The sequence below is a fragment of the Aptenodytes forsteri genome, unplaced genomic scaffold, assembly GCF_000699145.1.
Source record: "Aptenodytes forsteri isolate BGI_AS27 unplaced genomic scaffold, ASM69914v1 Scaffold106, whole genome shotgun sequence".
NCBI lineage: Eukaryota > Metazoa > Chordata > Aves > Sphenisciformes > Spheniscidae > Aptenodytes > Aptenodytes forsteri.
The window spans coordinates 2,255,323-2,278,694 of NW_008794080.1; the positions used below are offsets into that span (position 1 = coordinate 2,255,323).

At 37.4% G+C, this 23,372-nt stretch overlaps 1 protein-coding gene across 1 annotated transcript in view; it reads left to right on the forward strand.

Annotated features, from left to right (window-relative positions):
- Nucleotides 1-23,372, forward strand: part of PARG (poly(ADP-ribose) glycohydrolase) — a gene marked incomplete at its 3' end in the record, with an annotated part of 62,739 nt that overhangs the window by 17,994 nt on the left and 21,373 nt on the right. The window contains exons 7-8 of the mRNA XM_009272691.1: nucleotides 11,375-11,467; nucleotides 13,652-13,809. Coding sequence (XP_009270966.1) covers nucleotides 11,375-11,467; nucleotides 13,652-13,809 — 251 coding nt within the window. The remainder of the gene's footprint in view (nucleotides 1-11,374; nucleotides 11,468-13,651; nucleotides 13,810-23,372) is intronic.

Here is a 23,372-nt window from a genome sequence, read left to right on the forward strand (position 1 = left end):
CCTCCAGCCTTCTCAGTCAGTAGAGCATGGGAAGCTGAAAAGTCCTTGGCCAGTGTAAGCACTGCTCAGCAACAACTAAACCATCGGTGTGTTATCAACACTGTTCTCATCCTAAATCCAAAACACAGCACTGTGCCAACTACTAGGAAGAAAATTAACTCTATCCCAGCCGAAACCAGGACAGACTTGCATATGATGATCATACTTCTGGATTCTAGATCCTTTTAGAAGTCCGGAACAGTCAGGATGTGAGGCTTTGTTACTGTCTACTTTTACATGCAAGTGTCTACCTGTAAATTTCTAGACCCTCACTTAATACCTTTTTCAAATTTTCTGTAAATGTAATTTACAAATACATAAACTTATTAATATATAATAGGCAAGATAAATATGTAAATAAATTAATTTATAAATAAAACTTTTTCTATTTTCCAGAAATATCACACGTCCATATTACAGATATTTTGCTCTTCCAAAAGTCTGGTTTCCTTTTCTTGAAAAATTGAAGTTAATTATTGTACTAGAAGTTATTTTTCATTTGCACAAATCCTTACTATTTAATTTTTGGCCTAGCAATATTCATATGGATATGTGTACGCACTTTCTAAGTTATCACTTTTTTCCTACTGCAGGTGTTCTGCGCAGATTCCAGAATATAGGAGAATATTCTTAAAGAGAGAAGTGGTGTAGCATATTACAATGAGTCTTGTTTCTGTTGGTCCATGCTTTGCACTTAGAAATAATTAAAAATAAATAAAGAAAACTCTTATATTTCACTGAAAAACCTAACAAATGTGTGTTATTGAATTGCTGAATTGTCGTGTAAAAGTAGTAAAACCTGGGATAATATCTACAGAATGTGCTTAGTGCATTTTTTTGCCAAACTATAGTTTCTCATTTGATTGTATGTTGCTACATAGTATACTAGCACATTTGGCCTGAACTTGGTGCTTTCAGAAAATGTGTCAGATGCAAGTAATTGAGTTAAGCTGGAGCATATTAAAAGTTTGAGAAGAATGCAGAAAAATCAGATGGGCAAATATTGGCAGTATGTCTGCTTCCTCTCTAAGAAGAATTGGTTGCGTTTTGAGATCACTGAGCTGATTTAAATGAAATTAAGAACTGTCTTGTCAATGAAATACTCTACTTCAGCTGCAAAATTTCAACCAGCCACAGAACCACACAGCCTTTAAGTGTGTGTGGTCTTAACCTTAATAACCTTGATTTAATAACCTTAAACTTAATAACCTTAAGAAATTTTGGAAATTATACTTCCATTTTTTTACCATTATTTCCATTTTTCATCTAAAAAAAGACTATAAATGCAACATCTGAAGATGATGTGACTGTAGTACAGTCTAGTTGGGTTATGGTTGAGCTCTGGATTTTCACTCATTTGAAAAAGACCAAACTGTTTAAGAACACCCGCTACTGTTAAGTATGTGCATATCTTGGGAGATTTTTATGTCCTCATAAGGCATTACCCCACTCTTGTCTCCTAGCAGGTCTTATGAACCACGTAAGTTTTGTTGTTTGAATGACCTGCTTGAAAAACTGATTGCTGTAATCAGTGATACTGGAATAGAAGGAATTTTGAAGTACCAAATTGTTCTGGTGACTGGGTTTTTGATAAATCATTTTTATAATTGTCTGGACAGTATAACAGAAGTGAGCATTGTACAGAGATGTCAGCACTACAAAGGTAGGCTTTTAAGCAAGAAACAAAATGTCCCAAGGCTGAAAATAGCCTATCCATTGCTCCTTGCTGGATTTCATTTCAGTCCAGATGTTTTCAAACAATTTTCGTTACATCGGATTACTTTTTTAAAATCTAAACTGAAAAGGTTTTTTGAGTGTACCGTGAAGGGTTTTCTTTTCACAATAGCAGAAAGGAATTTGTCCCCATATTGAACAAAATGTGAGCTTTTCTGTGGCGTGGGGAATATGCATCTTGTACACATTCAAGACATTAGAAGCTAAGCATTGTAGAAGAGAAATCGCATTGAGTACTGAATCACAGGCTTATTCGTAGTTTTCTGTACTTTCTCAGCAAAACAGTTGAGTATCTTTTAAGTGGTGTTTTGTAAGCACCATCACAATGACTATTGCATCAAACTATTGACTCAAAATTACTAGGGAAGGGATATCTACACATACCAGGTGTAGAGTTTTAATTATATTGTCTTAAGTGTTTGTGGATACTTAATGCTTTGAGACAACATAAAGATACATCCTGAGGATCTCTTGCATGGTTTTTCACTGTATTGAGAACGTTCCTGTTTAGAAAAGAAAAGAAAAAAAAAAATCTAGTGAATATAAATGTTCTGGTTTTAAAAACTTACCTTCTGATAGTTGCTTTTTTTGTTTTGTTTTGGGAGCAGGGGGCTGATGAACAGATTTCCATTGGATTATGTGTAAATCATCATTTATCTGTGCTCACCTATCTATCCCAAATGACTAAAAGAAGCTCCTTTTGGTTGTGGTGGCTTTCCTTAGCTGCTTTGTGCCTTTAGATTTTTTTTTTAATGTCTGGAGCAGTTACAATTAAAAAAAAAACCCTGATGATGGTCAAAGCTTTCAAGAGAAACAGTCTCTGAAAAAGTGTAAATGGAAGCAGGGGAAGTAGGCATTGTCATTGTTAGGATGACTATGAAGGTATAAATGAAGTGTATTGTAACTATATTCCAAATTCTTCTCATGCTTTTTCATCTGAAAAACTGAATTTGTTTATATTGCTTCCTTACAGAGTTTGTTATTAGTTGCCATGCATTCTTTAAAGGGCGGGTTTGCAAAGGTGGCAGAGTGTGTACCCTGGAGATGGTCTGAGGGTCTTATTTGGCCAATGTAATCTTAATTACTGGATATTTTTCTTAAGATACTGGTTATTTTGAGTCTGTAATTCTGACAACCAAGCAAAAAATAGTCTATAGATTTGTTGAAATCTACAATGCTATTGTGTTATCTTCAGTTGATCTTTCTTTTTCCCCTTCTGTCTGCTTGACTTTTTTTTGGTAATGTTAAAGAAAATACAGCTTTCATAAGGGCAATAGCTGTGTTGTCTCATGAAGCTTTTAGTGCCAAGGTTATCGGTTTCAAAAGTGGTTGAAAAAAGTTGTAGTTAAATATCTGATGGCTTTTGAATGCTTCCACTCTACAGCTCTTAGCAGAAGTTTTTAAAATAGTTGCATTATTAAACATCCCCCCCCCCCCAAGTACTGTGTTCAGAGAGGTAAAAGTTTTGAATGAACCTGGAAACACATTTTTTTCACCGTTAGCTTGTGTCAGTTCAGATGAAAATACTTCCCCCCCACCCCCATTACAGCCCTGCTGTAGAAACAAGGTCATTGTCCTTTTCACTACTTTGTACTTCCCAAGAGTAACTCAGAAGTATTTAGAAAGCAGTATTTGACTCTTCTTCCCAGGACTCTGCCACTGCTTTGGAAGTGTTTGTGATGCTTCTACTCCTGATAGAATTGCTCTGCAAGAACGTGCAGGTAGAGTCTATTGGTGGCCTATAGAGAATCAGGACTGAGGTTTCACTCACTGGTAATGAAAATGATTAGGGTTAGATTTCCCGTACCTTAGAAGTATAAACAAGGCTTCTAAAACCATTAAGAGGAGATGAAAATACAGCCATTTTCCCCTCAGATTTTATTTAGAATGTTGAAAAGCTTTGAGAACAAAGCTGCCATTGTTAGGGATGATACACCTGAGAGATCATTCCAGGGTTGGATTGGCAGAGGGTGAGAATAAGCCTTCACGTAGGGAAAAAATTAAACAAAAATGAATTAACCTCTGCCTTGTAAGCTGTCTTCCTTTTTCCTTTTGAAGTGTCAGTTTGTGGTTTTGATAAATGTCAGAAGCATTCTTCTCAAATAAGATTCTTCTCCGCATAATCCAGTGTTATGTTTTTTTTCCCTCTTCCCTCCAAAGATTACTTTGTCTTTCGTCTGGTTTCTAATCAGACAAGTGCTCAAGAAATGGGATGGATTTGACAGCTAAGTGTGCTTCCTTCTGAATTAGTTTTGTAAGGGAACTAAAGGAGGCAGATGAGTGTTTATTCTCTCCTGCAGTTTTGGAAGTTCATTAACTTAATAAAATGGGAACTGAAATCCCCACCCCCTGACCCCCGCTTTGCTTCTAGGTTTCAATCTTGTTTATATGTATAATATTTTACATTATGACAGTCTGTTTTACACAGGCATACAAGTTAGCGGGCTGCAGCCTAGTGTCTCTGTCTAGGTATCAGCTACGCTGATAGTTGTGGCACGATGTGTTTAAGTAGAATTCATCTACTCCCTGTCCGGAAGAAAAGGCTTTATAGATAGTATGACTTAGTGAACCTTGTTTTGTTTTTTTTGGGGTGTATTAAGTTACTATATTAGTTTTCAAAGTCACCTGATAAGAACTTGTTTAGGCTATTTTGTTTGTTGGGGTTTTTTTTCCCCAGCTGTTCCAACAGATTGAGAGTATGCTTTTAGGATTCTATAATGTTTAAAAGCGCTTATGACAAGGATTAGGGGAAGAAAGGGAGCGCAGGTTAGCAGTCTGAGGTTGGTTTACTTTCAGGTAAAAGACTTAAATGTCACATACAGTGGCTTGGTTGTTCTGTTGGCACCGAGGAGTTCTAGTCATGGATCTAGACTCTACCATGTTTAAGTGTTACACAAACAGCATACAAAAAGCATGTGACTTCTACATGAGACAGGAGAACAAGTAAGTACGTACAGGCTGCTGTGGAAGGAAGAGAAAACGAAGACAACATTGCTTAGTGCAATAAAGGAGCAGCCCCATGGTGTGGTTGCTTAAGTACGCTCAAGTTTTTGTTTAAGTGTCATCTCAAAGGAAAGTCTTAGCTGGGGGGGAATAGTGAGGGAGACGCTTCAGGATGCTTGGGAGGTTCTTCTGTGGAATACACTCTAAAAAAAAAAAAGTGGGAGATCAAAATGGTTAATGTTATCCAAAAGTGCACAAGAACCAGTATCTTCTAGAATAGTGCAGGAGCACAGTTGAACTCTTGCATCTCATTTGACAGTGAAACGGGAGCCTTTGGAAGGGAGGAACAGTCTATGCATTGAATGAAAAAAAGCAGCATTTTAAATGCTTATGGGTAGAACAAGACTGTTAACAGTCTTAAAAAGATATTAAGCCTTCAAACACAAGTTCCTATTGTCCTTGTTCCCCAAATGTATTTTTTACTTTTTTCAGGTTTTTTGCCTTCCCTTGTTATCCTCACCAAAATTACGAAAGTTGATCAAATTTTTTTCAGGAGACTATTCTGAGTTGCCTTAGACTTCGTGGCATGTTCCACCTGCATATTCCTTGCATGCGGCACTGGGCAAATCTTTCTCTTTGTGAGAATGTGAATAGTATCGCTTTGTTCACATAACTTTCTTTGTTGTTTTCTTTGAACTGCAGACTTGAAGGAGGTTTAATAATGATATGTCTAGGTAGGCTATATATGCCCTTATTTGCTACACCTCTGTTTGTCACAAAGTTTTTCAGCTTGGAAGTATTCATCGTGTGGATCTTAATGCCCTGTAAAAATATACAGGTATTTTTTTATTTGAGACAAATTGAAGGTAGTGAAGAAAGGAAAAAAAAAAAAAAATTATTCCTGAAATTAGGAGAATGAACTTACTGTGAATGGAGTACATAGAAGTTACGTAGTTTGTCTAATTAGTTAGGAGGCTATTACCACCTCTAACCATATGATATCTTTCATTAAAGTAATTGGGAAAGCTGTTACTGGGAAGACAGTTCAGTGTAGTAACCCATGGTACAGAGCACTAACAAACACAAACCAAAACAAAGTAATTCTAAGAAAGTGCATGAGGCATTATGGCAGGGGGGAAGGAAAAGGTCAGACGGTCAAAATCCATTAGAATTAGGAAATAAAAGACACAAAGTCTGAAGGAAGCACTCTGGTTTTCCCCTTCATCCTTAAGACCGTGGTTCAGTTGGTCCTCGTCCTGCCACAAAAGTTAATATGGGGAAGTAAACCGAAACAAATTGAAAGCATTAAGCCATTGCTGTCTTAGCATGCTGTTTGCCTGTTGGTGTGATGGCTCTACCTTCCCATGTGATAGATAGAGCTGTCCAAATCTGTGTTCTGTATGTGCAGTTTGGTTTGATGAGCTGTCAGATTTAGATTTAAACTCTCTACCATCACTATCACCCCATGCTACCTCAGTTCCTTCTTATTAGGACTGTCAGGCATACTCGTTCATTACCTTTTGGAGGACTGGTTTATAGTGACAAGAGGCCATTACTTATGGTGGCATTTAGTCAGGCCTCTCTGCTGCGGTATAAATGTTCATTTTGCAAAATTGCAGTGCAAGTTTGGCCAAGAGCTCTTACCTCTGCTACGGCTCGCTGAACTATTTGCATCTTACGAATTGGAGCCCTAAGTCATGTTCATTTAATCAGTCACTCCAGTGCAAATACTGATGAAATCGCCAAGTGATTTCTTCGGCAAAAGGCAAGTCATGCTTTGCAACTCTGATTCCATATACTTTTCCCCCGGGGTATAACCCCTGCTTTTATTTCATTCCTAAATAATTTTTTGCATGTTTGGAGGACTATGAATAAAGTCAACAATATATTTTTGTTTTTATTTCAAATCCTGAAGGAAGCTGCAAAGGACATGTATGCATAAGAAGGAGAGAAACTGGTCAGTTGTTTAAAAACAAAATTGCTGTGATACCTAATGTATTTTCCTTTATCAGAAATTGTTGACAACCACTTTATATTTTAGATTCCTTAAGTTAGAAAACAAATGTTTTTTTAACAGTGGAAATCCAATCCTTTCTCTTAATCTTTGCATAGTTGTAGCCTTGAAAAAGATTGTACACAGTTAAAAATACATTACTGAGTCAATACAGATGTTCCTGTACTAGGAGATTTACTTCAAAGTGAGGTGCTTGTTGTACAGCTTCATACTAACTAGAATATTACTGCTTTTTCAGTGAGAAGAGTTGCAAGTGGTATCTGCCTTTGTAGCCCATTGACAAGGGATGTGACTGGTTCTGTTTCACCTACCACCCACCCTGCACAACATCTAATAATGCACGATGTTTTGGTAGGCTGGTTCAACTTATTAATGCAGAGGAAGACTACCCCCCCCTCCCCCCAAGTTATTTTCCTGTAGCGTTAGCAAGCTGAAGGATCTCAGGAAATTATCAGATGAACATGGGAACTGGTGAAATGTGTGTGAGTGTGTGTATGTGGGGAGATAGAATGATACATCCTTCTTTCAGCAGCAACAAATAAGTAGAATATGTAACATGACTCTAAATATGCTGGATTTTACATCAGTACAAGTCACTGTTTCCTGAAGAGAGTTTCCTTCTAAATAAATCTTCATTCAATTCTGTGACCAGGTATTCTTTGTGCTGTTGCTAGGTTCTCCCAGGTTGGCATTTGCATCGTGGGATGTCTGTCAGATGTAGCTGCGGTGTCAGCACTCCATGTCCTGGAATCCTTTTACTTTCTATGATTGAATGTTCTTTTTTGCCACTTCCAAAGTCTGAAAAGACTGTCACAGATAAAACCAGGCTCTGTGTTGCACTGAGCGTAGCTGAGAATATGCAGTGACAGTGGTTGGTCTACAAAGCTGCAACTGTGGTGGCATGCTGGTTTAGTGGTCAAAAGAGGGTGAGGGCCAAGCAGCCAGGGGTTTGCAGGTGTTCTTTTTCATAGAAGCCTCATAGGAATGTTACCTGTACAGAAGAGTCCATGGGCAGAAAGGGGAAGTTATGATTACATGGATGTGGCTATGACTCAAGTTACTTAGTTTTTGTAGAAACTTAAAGCAAGGAAGGATACATATTTCTGGCTTACTGTCACTCTTCAATAATGGGTTATAGCCTCAAGATATAAATGGGAAGCATAGGACTGAATAGTTCCCCAAGGAGTTATTTTTAGGGAGAAAGGGTTTCTTTGGTGTTTTTTTTTAAAAAAAAAAAACAAAACAAAACAAACAACCTGCACCTGCAGTTGAACAACAGAGTTCTTAGATTACTCACTGCAGCAGCTATTTTGTGAAGTTATAACATTTCTGGGAAGAAACAAACTATGCTTGAGCTTGAAAACTATTGATGTGCTACCCTAAAATATTTAGGAGACCTTTGCCTAAATAGGGGAGAATTCAAAACAGGGATGCTTAGGCTGCTTGGTGGTTTGAGGAGAGAACGATGCAGTTAGGAGTTTATTGGCAAGGTCTGTAAACTTAGCACTCACAATGATCGTCTTTTTAAAGTTGTGGGGTCCTTTAAGTGACTTATCTTGTGAAAACGTAGTAAGGTTTTCATGGCACCCAACACTTTTCACAACCCCCCCGCCACCACCACCACCACCTTATTTGTCATTTACATGTAAGAATAATCTGTCTGAAGTCCAGTGAGAACACTTCTGGCCATTAACAGCTCCAAATTTTGAGGTTTTCACTAGTGGAGGTCTAGTAAAAGTCATACATAGGAATAATGTAGAGAGGAGAGCATGTTCTGCTACAACATTAGGAAGGTAAGGAGGAAAAGTAGAATTTCAGAGTTTAAGAAGTGGACTTTGTAGTTAGCATTTTGTGTTGGAGCTGAGCTGTGCAATTGCTGGCCCTGCTTCTGTTTTGGGAAGAAATTGTCTCATGCTATTATTATATTGTTTTCAAAGGAGCATAAAGAAAAGGTTGAAGTCTTGACAGCTATGACAAAGTCCAGTGCCATAATGTGTCACCAGATAAGTGATACTGTATAGTCTGTGGCAGTCAGCAAAGCAAAGATAGCAGCCACTATTTATATGTCAGCTTTAAAGGAGAGGAAGTGTTACCCGAAGGGGAGAGAATATCAGAATTTGACAGCCTGGTAGACATCTGAGGTTAAATGTCATCTTTTGAATAGATTTAACTTACATATTCATTTTATGTATTGAGATCTGAAATTCCAGCTTTTAAATGCTCATTTTGTTACTTCATGGCACTTAAAAACATTGTGCCTAAGCAGAGCAAAGTTTCCTGCTAGAGCAGATGATGTTAAAGGTTAGGTCATAATTTTCAATATCTGACTTATACTGTGTAAATATGTAGGTGCATATGCAGCCAACAACAGGAGAGAGAGATGCATCTTGTTCGTTTCTTAACCTTAAAAAAAAAAGTTGACTTTCAGTAGTAATTTGTATATTACTTGGATTCCTCCTTTATTATATCAAATGATTTTTATGTTTCCTAGGCTTGCTGTTCTTTGTAAGTCCTTGTTTCAATTTAAAACTAAATTAAGACCTTGTTTGTATGTCTCCATGAGCAGCATACACAATGCACAGAAAGTAACTGTGCAGGTATTGGGATTGTTTTATTTTTTATCCTTCCCTGCCATAAGTTGTTTGTCCTTTGAGCATTTGTTTGTGGGGGTTTTTTTGTTTTGTTTTTTGTTTGGTTTTTTTTTTTACTTCCCGAGTACTCTTATCCCTTTACATCACTTGGAACAGGAGGGAATAGAGCAGAGATACTTCTATAGTTATTTTAATGATCTTGGAAGAACAGAAGTTGTTAGCCTTCAAACAATATTTTCAGCTTGGCATTTATGGGGAATAGTATGCTTTGAATCAGAGACACTGTATTTTCCTCTTCTAAAGAAAACTGCCAGTATCTTTTTTACATTTTGAAGTCTGTGTGAAACTTTCCATTGAAGTGTGCATTACAAAACTTTGATTATACGGCTAAAAGATCACTTTCTGTGATTTCACAATTAGTCTTAAGTGTTGCAGAAACTAAAGTTGATAATACCTTGATGCTGTTTCATCTATTCTGTCTGCTATTGTTTTTGTGTGAAACTGGTAGTAAATCCAATTATTTTCTGTTTTACTTGAAAAATAATATTCTGTAGTTTTTAAAGCCACAGTTTCAGGATTTTAATGATTTTAATCTAGAAGCTGGTAGAAGGTATTTGTTTCAATACAGATTCCCTGGATGTAGGGCAAAGAGGGAGGCAGAAGGCTGAACTGTGACCTTCATCTTCCATTCCCCAGCTGTAGTGCAAGTTACGTGTTCTCTTCTCTCTGCTTTTTGCCTTAAACACAGCATGCAAATCTAACAGCCAGTCACATCTGGTGCCTGGCTCCCTAGATCAAGGGAAAAACTGCACCACTGCACAGGAAGATGGAGAATGTGCTTTTCTGTCCTTGATCCTGCTTCTGCCTGTTCATACGGCAGAATGTGAGACTTTTGAGGATATGGCATGCTTTTGTGCCGCTTTGTGGCAACTGTGACTGCGCTGCTTTATGTTGCTTTGCTTTTCACAACCTCCCATTCATGTGCCTATCCTAGCTTTTTCTTAGAAGAGCATTGCCCACCATAAAGAACCTTTTGCACCTTTTAAAAATAGGTGTAGGATACATGAATGGGGGTGCGGGGTGTGGATGGGTTCGTCTAAATCCTGGGTACCTGATGCTGAGCTCAGAACTGGCAGTTGCAACTTAGAAGAGAGATCCTGGACTTTCTCTGAATGCATTGGCTTGATACGCTTTGGCAGCCAAGCACGTCAACAGTGGGCCAGACAGTGTCAGGAAGGGAATTGAGAATAGGACAAGAAGGGTTTGATGTGACATGGTCTTGAATATAAAAGCTTTGAGAAGCCCAGTGAAACGTTGGTGTGCCCATTTTTTTGAGTGTTGTCAATTCTGGTCTCTCCTTCTCAGGAAGAATGTTAGAGCAGGTAGAGAGGGGCAGCTAAAATAGTCATAGGATCATCTGTCTTACAGGAAGAGACTGAAAAGATTGCAACTTCAGCATGTGGGACAAGGCAGGCTGCACCCTTTAACGTATGTAATCCAACAGCTATAGTTCTTGAGGGAACGTGGTGGGGATGGACAGCAGATGGACGTGCTCTTCTCGCATAGCGTTCCCTGTTGCTGCTGCTGAGGACCACTGATCTGACCCAGCAGTGCCTTTCATATGTCCTGAACAGGAGAACGCCACGGGTGCTTGTCTTGGACTATGACCTGAATATGAAAGTTAAGTAAGTCGTTCCAGTACTTTTATGGTTAGGTAGTGATTTTTATCAGTTGAGAATTTGGTTCATTGCTTTGGAAAGAATCAAATGATAACTTATTGAAGGTTCCTTTAGAGGGCATTTGGTGACATGTTTTCTCAACTGCGACTTTTGAGAGTTGTTTCTGTATTTCAGTTAGTGGATTATTGCAAGGTAAAATGCAGTGAGGTGCTACCAGAAAAATACTACAGATTTGCGTGAAGCTAATAGGACCTACTTTTTTCTCTCATTTCTTTTGGATGGGTCCTGTTTTCATGAAGTTTTCATACAATCATCATTTCTGAGGTAAAAAGCCTTTTTTTTTTTTTGTCTTTCTTCTTCTTTCTTTTTAACAGGTTCTTGAAGATGCAGAGGCTCAACATTTGTTCCAGTCCATCCTTCCTGATATGGTCAAGCTGGCGCTCTGTCTCCCTAGTATCTGCACCCAGGTAAGTACACACAGCTAGCTAAGTGCTCTGTGGCAGACCACTTTTCTGCAAACTGTACCTAATGACTGAGGTCAAAACATCAGGATCGTGTTCTGTTCTTAGTAAAAGCTAAAGTTTTTTGTGTGGAATGTAGCTGAGGCCTAGGGAGCAGAATGGACAATGCACATCTGTAATGATATAATAGAATGTTAAAAAAAAAAAAATCTGTCATATTTTTAACCTGAACTTCAGTAACACTTTCCTTTCTATATGCTGGAGTTGCTTCTTGCTTTTCTTAAATGAAATGACCGTGAAACCTTTCAGGTTTGAAAATCGCGCTTATAAACTGAAACACTTAAAAAATTAGATGTTTTAGGATTATTCATTTTAGAAATTTTTTAATCCTAGAAGTAGTATTTTCATAAAGCCTTTGTTTACTTGGGAGCATATTTTAGTCTAGTTAGAGCATCACAATACTTGCGCACATACAAACCTTAACTAATTCTTTATTGTTGTTATGGGAATCATTTCTGTAGGTAGTAAAGCTGATAAAAGTGAATAGGACTGATCAAGTAAGGGAGGATGTATGATAGGTAACGCATTAGCAGGGTAATGACTCTAATTTGTGAGCTCCTTTGTTACAATTTTCTGAATTGATTTTGATGGACAGGAGCAGGGAAAATCTCTCCCAACTTTGTTATGCCGCGGGGGTCCTACAGTAGATATATTCGTACTGTTTGAAATTATATTTCTTAAAAAATTTTTTGTACTAGTCACTTGATGGGTAAGTTTTTGAGAATACTATGAAGTTTCTGAACACAAAGTCAAGCACAAGACTTGCAAGTTCATGTAGTAATGCCTTTTGTAAAGATGAAGTACCCGTTAGGCACTGTAAATTGTGAAGAACTTTGTCAGACTCTTTTTTTTTTTGTTAGATATAAAGCTAAATTTGTTCCAGTATAACATACTGTCCAAAATATCCTATTTTTATAGGTTTGTACAACTTATTAGAGCGAGCTTCTCAGGCTTTTTTCCCCCTCTAGCTGTGTGACTTCAGACATCATAATATAGCTTGTTAATTAAATAGCCAGAAGACAGAATGAGATTCAGTGAATGTGAATGTACTAGTTAGAAGAATGAAGGAAAACTTGTTTGTTTTGTGGAGTAAACAGGGCTGTGTATTCAACAGTCTAAATTAGTAGCAATTTCTGTATTCACAACTAAAAGGATTAAAATATAGCTGCTCAGCTCTCCTGGAGCTTGGCTAATGATGATGGCTGAGAATATTGGAAGAAGCGGTGAAAACTGTGTTCTCTTTCTCCTGTCAAGTGGGTTTATCGTAATTGCTACTGGACTCCTTAGCAGTCAGAATGATATTTTTTCCCACCCCCAGTATTATCACATAATTTAAAAAAAAAAAAAAACAAAACACTGTGAATGTGGGGAGCGAAAATTCCAAACCAGGAGCAGGAGGCTAAAGCCTGATAAAATGGAAGATGTATAACATTTCAGGGTTGGGTGTTTTTTTGGTTCCCCCCGCACCTTTGTTTCTTTTTATATTAAAGAAACCCTAGTCTAGAGCCAAGTAAAACTCCAAACTGAAGACCAAAGTGAAGCTAAACTTTTTTTGTTCATTCTGATTATAAAAGAATGGATAATCACACATTTTCTGCAAATATTATCAGTGTTATTTCTTCAAGTAGGATGGAAAAAAAAACGAAGCAAGTCATAGAGTGATGATCTGTGGTGTGACTTCCATGTTTCTTTGTAAAGTATAAAGCATGGTTATTATAGCTGAAAGCATTCCTTAAGGGTTCTTAACTACAGCTATTGAAAGTCGGTTTTTACGTCAGTTTTTAGGATTGCTCAGGATTTGCAACATCCCATCTATTTTTTCCCCCTCTCCATTCCCCATGGTTTTGTTTGATAAGTTGTGTTTTCTTGGTCTTTCTCTTTATTATTGATTAGAAATCTGCAGTTTGTCAAGCAAGCTTTTTCTGAATTGTCTTAAATAAACAGTTCGTGACTTTAATGGTGCTGCTGATTAAAGGGTTCACCAATGGCCTAAATTACTCCCGCTCTAATTTAACAAATGTAATTTTGTGCTCCTGTTTTTTCTTTCAAAATGGGTAAGCTAATTATTTTTCTCTCTCCTTCCCTCCCTTCTCTCCTGCCCCTCCCTCCCCCTCACTCTTTTGTTGGTAGCCAATACCTCTACTGAAACAAAAGATGAATCACTCCATCACAATGTCACAGGAACAGATTGCTAGTTTTCTAGCCAATGCTTTCTTCTGTACTTTTCCACGTCGCAATGCGAAGATGAAGTCTGAGTATTCTAGTTATCCAGACATTAACTTCAACAGGTATGGCACTCGGGAGTAAATGAAGCTGATAACCCTTCAATGAAAATATCATTGTTGTCATTTAGGGGAGAAACTCATTGTTTCTTTCACGTTTCCGTCACTAATTTTGGTAGTTTGCTTTCTGTCTTTTCTGTTTACCTCTAAGGGACAAGAAAAATATGCAACTATGTAAGAAAGGATCTTGTGCACAGGAAGATATGCTTAATATTCCAAATTTTTCTTTTTTTCATGCACGCATATGCACAGACACGCTCTTGCTCTGGCATAATTGGGCTGATAGAATTCCCTACCTCCTCATAAGCCATTCGTCTGTGAATGGTATATTTCGGTTGTGCTTCAAGTGTTCTATATGTGTTTAAATTAAAGGTCAGTGTTTCCCCAGCCATGTTTCTGTTGTCTCCTTTGTGTCAGCATTAGTGATTGGCACATTAAGTCAGATCAATAGGACTTGATTCTTCAGCATCCATACAATCCCTTATCATTTTAAGGCAGTTGTAGAGCTGCATGTTAAAATAAACCTGTCCTTTTTGCTACAAGCTAGCCTAAAAAGGTTTCAGAACCACAATAAGAATTTAATTAAAGATACTCTGATTTCTAAATAAACGCTTTATTCTTTTTTCCTCGACGCTAGCTTACAGACAGATTTGATTAGAAATTTTTCTTCATGTATTTTATTTTTTAAATATGCTCATTTCAGTTTTAAATGGGGGGAAGAGGATGAAGACATTTCCTGCTGCAGAATATTATGGTTCACGTGGACTTGTAGATTAGAAATGAGAGTTTGTAGTCTTCTGGGCACTTCCATGCAAGTCTGTGTAGCTCAACCTTAAGTTTATTAGGCTGGAGCTTGGATGAATTACTGATCTAGAGTTCTTCTTATTCCTCACAGTTAACATATGTAGTGTATGTGCTCTGAAAACTGAGATGAAGTAATAAAAACACTGTTACCTGTGATCCAGCACACTTGGGTATGTGTGTCATAAGAGCTATATTAGACTAGAACTTCCCGGGATAAATTGTCAGGCATGCTGATGTACTAATAATGGGTTTGGTGCTTGCTGTTTTTAAGGGCTAGCACAGGTTTCTCTATACTTTGTATTTCAGAAGAGAGACCAGGGTCACTGTCTTGGTGTTTCTTCCAACAGTGCAGTGGGTTGGTGTTTCTTCCAACAGTGCAGTGGGTTGGTGTTTCTTCCAACAGTGCAGTGGGTTGTGGAAGAGAAGTGTGGGTGGGCATTAATGTGCCATACAATTCAGCGTATTTTTCCACCATTAGTTCATAAGAACAAATAAATGAAAAGTACCACACATGCATTAAAAAAGATTTATGTTCAGGGCAGTGAAAGAGGACAGTAAAGTTCTGGAAAGTGTTTTTGTTTGATTGTACCAGCTACACACTTCTAGCTGAATTTTATGGCTTTTTTAAAGGACTTTAAGGTACCAGTTTTTCTTGTAACTTAAGCATGTTATAAATCAAGCGGTTAAATTCTTACCAGCTACAGAATAAAACGCTGTTAAATCACTGGAGTAAATTCATATTGTCTTCTATGAACATTGCACAGCAATGTAAAGTCACAGTAGTACAGTGTAATACTAGTGGTTAACTTGAGGCATAATATTTTGAACTACTTTTAAATAAAAAAGCCTTGGTAAATTATTAGGTAAATAGTTTCCTGCCATAGACTTAAAGAATGACGAGTATAAAGTATAGTCAGGATTTTCTGCCCTGTTCTATAGTCAGTCCTCCTCTGTTTTCTGACTTGGCTTCCTAGTGCCAACTCATAGTAAGTTCCAACAGTGTTATTTAAAAGGGTTAATACAGCAGACAACCTTCAGGCCTTCCTCTTGCATTATGGATGAGGTAACGCTCAGCTTTTAGTCACATAGGGTAGAAAGCAATTTTTATTCGTGTAAGTGCAAGAATATTGTTGCCAAACTGGAGAGAAGAGGGAAGCTGATGTCCTCTGGTTCTTGAGGATTAAAAGTGGCTCTTCCTCAGTGTTTGCCAATTTATGCGGTTTTTATATAATTAGTTTCCTTTTTCAGTCCTTTTTTTAATTAACCATTTGTTGGACCAAAATTTTCCCCTCCTGTGTATTTTGCATTTGATAATGAGCAGATTAGTGAAGTAGAATACGAGGTGTGACAGGCAGTGGATAAAATGAGAGGGAATGTGTCAGTGAGAGGGGGACTGGCAGGATAAAAGCAAAAGGAGATTGAAGAGAGTGAGTGGTGGAGAGAGTACTACAAGGATTTACAGGTTTTCTATTGTGCTACTGTATATAACCTGACTTAGTTGAAATCTAAAATTATTATCCTATTTTGTTTTCCTCCTGTTAACACTGTATTTTCTCACCCTGAAAAGTTAGTTTAGTAGCAAGGACAGAGAATAAAATGTCATGTTTTCAGCTATTGTTTCAGACTTGTAAAGATGACAAGGTTTGGTCCATTGCAGTGTGCATTTTCAGCTTTTACGAAAAAGACTTCCGTGAAGCTGGATGTACTCAAAAGGCAGTAGGCAGTGACTGAAGTTAAAATGTTTGTGACTTTTTTTCCTGTTTATAACAGTGTTTTGATGTGAGGGCTTTGGAGGCTGCTGCTCTGCTCTGTCTGCTTAGGGATGGGCATAACAGAGTGTTCCACACAGCAGCCCTTTCCTCCCCACAGTATTATGGTCTGCAGCTTTTTCCAGAGTCAGTTCTGTCCTCAGCATGATTCATCTGCTACATGACTGTGAATGAATGACTTTGTTCTTTGGGTACAAAAAGATAATCTGCCATGGTTCTCTAATGAAGCAAAATTACCGAGCAGATGCTAGCATTTGAGGGATTTTTTTCTTCAGCAAATGTGGTGTTCCTCGATTCCACTATGCATGCCCTTTCTACCTTCATACAGAAGGCCTCCGCCCTTCCCCTCCACTCCTTGAGACTGAAAAAATAAAATTTGCGCCTTAAGTTAGAAACACAACTGTGTAAGTTGTTTCTTTCTTGTGTTTTCAGTTTTACACAGCAGTCATTTATCAATTCGCTTTATGCAGACTTAAACATTAGTACCTTTTTATACGCTATAAAATAGTTATGGTTTCTACATTTAAACGCTGTCACGTTCCCTCTTCCCTCCCAGTCTTCTCCCTGCTTTAGGTTTTTCTGTGGTATTAACTAGCATATTGTGACTTCCACCCCTACTCCCCCAAGTTACAAATCTGTTTGACAACACAATGGACAGTCAGTGCAAGATAGAGAATTTACTCTTTTTTCTTTTTTTTTCCCCCCCTTCTCCCTCTGTGAAGTATTTTTCTGGTGCACCAGTGCTTGGCACTGTCACTACCGTGATGATGGCAAGTTGTTTGAATGCTGGTGCGTGTGCTAATAACTGCAACTGATTGGAAGGAAGGCCATTGTATGTGTTAGTATTAACGTAAGTCATCTATGCTTTACCTCTCCTCTCCTGCCTGTTGGTCTTGCCAGATGAGAGGATCCCTCTGTGAAGCATTTTTCTGGTGCACCAGTGCTTGGCACTGTCACTACCGTGATGATGGCAAGTTGTTTGAATGCTGGTGCGTGTGCTAATAACTGCAACTGATTGGAAGGAAGGCCATTGTATGTGTTAGTATTAACGTAAGTCATCTATGCTTTACCTCTCCTCTCCTGCCTGTTGGTCTTGCCAGATGAGAGGAGAAAAGCGAGCATTCTTTTTTTAACACTGAAGCACTTAGTTTAATAGTATGTTGAGACACGGACTGTCTATTTTGATTGTTCATTATGCTACAGACTGAAAGTCACCTGTGTATAATGAAATACTCAGTAATTTAATTGAATTCTTCCCTTTCGTACTTGGCAAGGATGGGCCTGTTACGATTCTTAAGTCATTAATAACATAATTCATTTCAAATGTAGTTAATAAAATTGAATTCGTAGTTTAACTTTGAGAGCTTTAATATTTATGAAATGTAGTAGATAGAATGACATCCGTTCAGTGGCCAAACATTAGATCATACTAAATAGCATAAAATACTGCTTCCGTTCAAAATATCAAGCTAAATTTAGTCTTCAGTTTTTCTTTTTGAAAACACTTTTATAATGTATAAGATGGGAATAGATTGGGCAGCTTTATGCAAAAATATCCCGTCACAAAAGAAAGAAATAATTAAATTTGCCATTTTATTCCTTATACTGATAAATTTTCCATGGAAGTTGCATGCTGGTTGAATGTAGAGCATGAATTCCATTCACTCATTTGAGATCATCTCTGCAATTATGACGTTGGTTGCACAGTTTAAAGTAGTTTCTTATGGTGATGCTCATAGTTAATCTTTTTGTGAATAGTTTGTGGTTTAACGTAGCACTTTAATATATTTTAAGAGGAATATATTTTTTATGAAAGATAAGATCGAACTATATTTTCCTGCATTTATCTTTTATAAGATGCTGAAACAGATACTGTCCACTGTCACACAAGACTTGGCGCTGTGGAGGTTTTTCTTCCCCCCTGTTGACCAAGTTATCAGACCTGTGTCGTAACACTATAGAATTTGGTAATTTAGGAAACCACCTAGTTTGATTATATGTAAAAGCAAAGTATAAGGAAACAAACGTCTGCAATCTTGAGTCAGTGTTCTGGATGACTGAAAAGGAGACAGGTTTGTCGAGGACCCACTTTGCTTTTGCTGTGTCTTTGACCTGCTACAGATCCCTTCTTAGCTGTTCTGTCAAGTTACAGTAACTCCTCTGTTTTCCTTTTTAAAAAAACTACCGTAGTTAAACTGGAGACACTGTGCATCGGTGATAGCTCCCATCAAAGCAGTTGAGGCTGAATTTGTAACTGAAGGTAGCATGTCTAATGACATAAGCCTGGTGAATCTCTTGGCACGTAGATTAGTGGATGCTCTGGTCTGAAACCGCCAGTATTCCACTAGGACTGAATTTCTTCATCTTTATCAAACAAACCTTTAAAGTAATTTCAAGTGACTGGAAATGAGGGGAAAAAACCCCACTAGTTAAGATATATATGTCTTTTATGGAATGTATAATATATGAAAGGAAATGGGCAAACTGTATAGTACATTTATGCAGGAGAATTGAAATCTAATTTACCAGTAATGCGATTGTCTCTTCATAAACAACATCCATTTCGCAACACTAATGAGTATTCTCTGGGGAATAAATTATCTAGCAACATTGAGAGAACTTGGTTTGGACTGAGGGATGCATTGCTCCTCTGAAAAGTGGTTGTAGGTTTTCTGAGTTTACAGACACTGATCCTACAAAACTGATTCTGTTATGCCTGCCTTAGGTATATGTTCTAATTAGCCTTGGATGGAATGCTTTAAGTAGAGTATAATTTTCTGAAAAATTTAAAATCAACATTTGTGTGGTAAATGATGAAATACTCTTTAAATAGACAACTTTAAAAGGATGCTATTCTTAAGTCTGGCGTAATTACTTTGCTGTAGTGATTAAAACAGTACTCAATCTGAATATTTTTTTGGTAGCTTAGTAAATACAGCAATTTAGTCCTGAACTTAGTTGTACTATGCTGTAGGATGTCTTTTGGTTTAGATCCTCAGGGTAAAACATTTTACCCCGCTGTTCCTTGGCGTTGAGTACTTGGAGTTAGCATCTTATCATTTCATCAAAGTCAAGTATCAATCTGATATATTTTAAGACTCCTAAATCACCAAAGCTTCTTCTTAAAACAGGTTTATAATGCTCCTAGTTACTTGCCGCAATAAACAAAAGTACAAAATGAAAAGGACAGAGGATAGAGATGTGGGTATATGTGAGTGTCTGAGATTACCAACAAAATCACTGCTCAATTTTTTGTTTATGAAATCTTAAAAGTCACTGGGTGTTGAATAGTACGATGTTCTTAAATAACTTTGAGATGATGACAGCTCGTACCTATGACACATGACAGTAAATAAGAAATTGCCTATGAGGTTGAATTATTGAAAGTGTTGTTTTTCTCCTACTTGACGCCAAGGGAATTCAAAAACTCTAAATTACTTCCTGTATAAACAGAGAAAGGGAAGGCAGTTTTAATACAGAAAGATGGAATTCATGTTATTAAGTGGAAGAGACATATAGGCACGAGAAAAGCAGAACCGAGGTTGCTGTACCTGACTTGTGTAAGGTTGTGCTACGTTTTCCTATTGGGAAGTGCAAGATCCGGACAGTGGCGTTTCCTTTTGTGCTATCAGAGAGCTGGTTAATTTGTCTGCCTTTCGTCCCTCTGGGAGGAATTTCTCATCTGGATTCTTTTGCTTTTGGTTTATATAAAGTCCAAATTTCATGAATTGAAGTTTTGATATTCTGAATAGCTTTACTTTTAGTTCTCACGTAAAATATTTTCTACGGCTGCAGGACTTTCTAGTAAGGGTTTATGTTTTATATTGGATATAGGACTTCCCATTTTAAACTTTCTAAGGTTTCCTCACCTTACATGATGTAATTAATGTTTAAGTATTTAAAGCTGTCTAGGGCGGTGGTCTCCAAACTTCTTTGATTGCACATACCTAGTCTAGGGCAGTGGTCTGCAAACTTTTTTGATTGCACATACCTATCAGTAAAAAAAAAAAAGCATATTTATTTATAAATTGCATACATGTGCTACTGTACTAATATATTACTTTCTAAAACATGCACAAAAAAGAAAAGAATGAGGTAAAGATGAAATAAACACTACTTTAAAATATTTTTTATTTTATGAACAGTACAAAAATATTTTCTTCCTGCATCCTAGTGGATTGCCTTGTGCAATCTTTGGAGACCAGAGTGGGTGCGGGGTGTTGCTATTGACAAAATACAGGTATGTAAGCAGGAATGAAACATCGTGTGATTCATTTCCCTTGATAAGGGGAGTGTAAATGGTAGCAACAAAACGCTTGTTGCAGGTCCATTCTTCATGAAAAGTCCTTGACCAGTAACTGACTGGAACTATCTTCCATCTTCTTCATTGAAGTGAAGCTTTAGGTTTTCTAGTTAGTTTAGCTTTTTAACTTCTGGTTTAAAAGGCAGATAAATATTTCGGGGGAGGGGGGAACCCCACCCAATACAAAAGCAGTTGAAACGGCTTTCTTGGAAAATACTTCAGGCTAAGGATACGGGTAATTAATGTAATTCCAGTTATTCCTCTATGGTAGGCTGAATTGCTTTCATATATTTTAGAGATTGAAAGAGACTGTTCCTATCGTGTGCAATCATGTGACAAGCACACGTAATTATATACACATTCCAACTCTTACATGATGGGGTTCTTTCTCTCTGCACACATCAATGCATACAGATTTCCTAGACATTAGATACACTAATATCTTTAGGTAGTTCTTAATATGCCTGTGACTAAGGTTACCTTGAGCACAATTGAATAAAAACGTCGAATAATACTGTGACAGAACCCTTACTGAAACAAAGTGTTTTGATCGACTGTGCTTAGCATTGCAAATCAAAGCTTAAAAAAAATACTTCATTACAAACATGATACTGTTTTGGAAAAAAGGGAGAGTTTTATTTTTCTTTTCTGTTTGTGGAACTCCACTTTTTTTTCCAGAGGGGAAAAAATTGCAGGAGAAAGATGGAAGAGGTGCTTCTTGGGCGCTCCCCAGCGCAACCGATGTAATCCTAAATGATGGGTTTATTGTGCCATTCAACACTATATTAGTTTTTCCTTTAGGGTTCCGTGTTGTCAGTATGAAATTTTAGTAGTTCCCATTGGGATTGCTAGCAATTGAGAGTGCTCAGCCTTTCAATGAAAATCGCCCTCAATCACATGGAGAGTAATACAAGTTTGACAGTAACGTACGTAAGCATAGTATTTCCACCCCTACACGTATACATCAGACAAGCTTAGGCTTGACACACAACAAGGTATAAACCAAGCACCTTGCTTTTTGTTCTTTTTTCCAAGTGTTTTGTCATCCTATACATTAGACTAAAGCTCTGTTTAGTGATTAGCTCTGTTCTTGAGGTTGAAGGTATCGTTTATTCAGTATTTTCATTTCTGCTTTAACATTCCGTCCTTCCCCCTGCTCAGTCCCTTTACTGGGTGAAATTCATCTATCCATACTACTTCCTTGTAAATCCTTCTTCCACTTTTATTTGTAGGAGAAAAATGAGGTTTTAGTAAAATGTCTTGCACTTGCTTAGATGCTATGTTACTTTCAGTGAGATCACACTAAAATACAAGAAACAATACAAGTGTGTCTTCAACTATAGTAATAAAGAAAAAGGCACTTTTTAGTGCCTGTGGTAGTTCAGAAAAAGCACACGTAGCTAGTTGTGGGGACCATAAGTATAAAATTGTGTATCCAGACCTTTGCAAACAGCACACACGAAATGCCGTGGATTTATAAATGGGAAGTATTCTTTGAAGTATGATCCATATTGCAAATGTTTGCATATTGTTACAGCATGGACAGCTTTCTGAGTCTTACGATAGGTTCCGATTTCAATGTAAAGACATGATTATACTCTTCGAAAAGAAACATTCAAAGGAAGCCCAGCCTGGGGACGGGAAGATACAGGCTGGGGATGGAAATACCGATAAGAAATTATTTAACTGGGAGGTTAAACCACATGATTGTAATGGTTCCTTCTGCTTGTGAAAATTACTGTAGCCAGTTCTTTGAGTAACATCAAGGGATCAATTTAGCTCCTTGGAAATTAGATTTTACAAGTAAACTACTGTATTTTAATTATACCTTAATCAGAAACAATGTATTTCGGAACTGTTCACTTAAGCTGGTTCACCTTTTCCCCAGTAAACTATATGCATGCAAAGGTTACTTTTGTGTAGCTCTTAATGTTTTTAAATCGTGTTGATGTTGCGTTGTTGGAAATGCACCCTTTGAAGCAGCTTGCAGATTTGCTGCTTGCCTCAGCGCTCAAAGGACTTGGGAGCAGGTTCTTTAGAGCTTTTGGCTCCAGCTTTCGAAGGTGGAAATGTTGGTTGAAAATAAGACAATTTTGAGTTTGCAGTCAACGAGACTGCAAAAACCAGAATATTGATTACACTTTTGAAATGCTTTTTTTCCACCCTAAAATTTGAGGAAAATGCAAATCCAAAACAAATGCACACTGTTATGTAATAATTATTGAAATAGTATAAACTAATGCCTTGTAACTGCACTGTATGTTTACTGACAGTTGTTGAGTAATTTTAAAAATTATTTTTACATTTTCCCAATATCAGTCCTTCTTATTTTTAATATTTTATTTCTCATATATAGGATTTCTCTTCAGAAAATTGAATTAAGTGTCTAAGTATTTGCTAGGAAAGAGTTTTCATTTAGCCATAATGACTTTAACAATCTACTTTGTGTTTATGACACTGTTCACACATCTACTTTCTTATGTTTTTAAATCTCTGACCTTGATTCCTCGAATACTTAAGTGTATCTCTGTAGAGGTCTTTTATTTGATTAACATTGCCGCTACCCCGGCTTGGAAGCCGGAGAGCCAGAGATAAATTTGCAGCTGTGTTTTGGTGATCAGCCCTGCAAGCTTTCTTTGCTCCTGTATCTGCTAAATTGAAGTTAGCTGCACGGCAGTGGGAACATCTTGTAC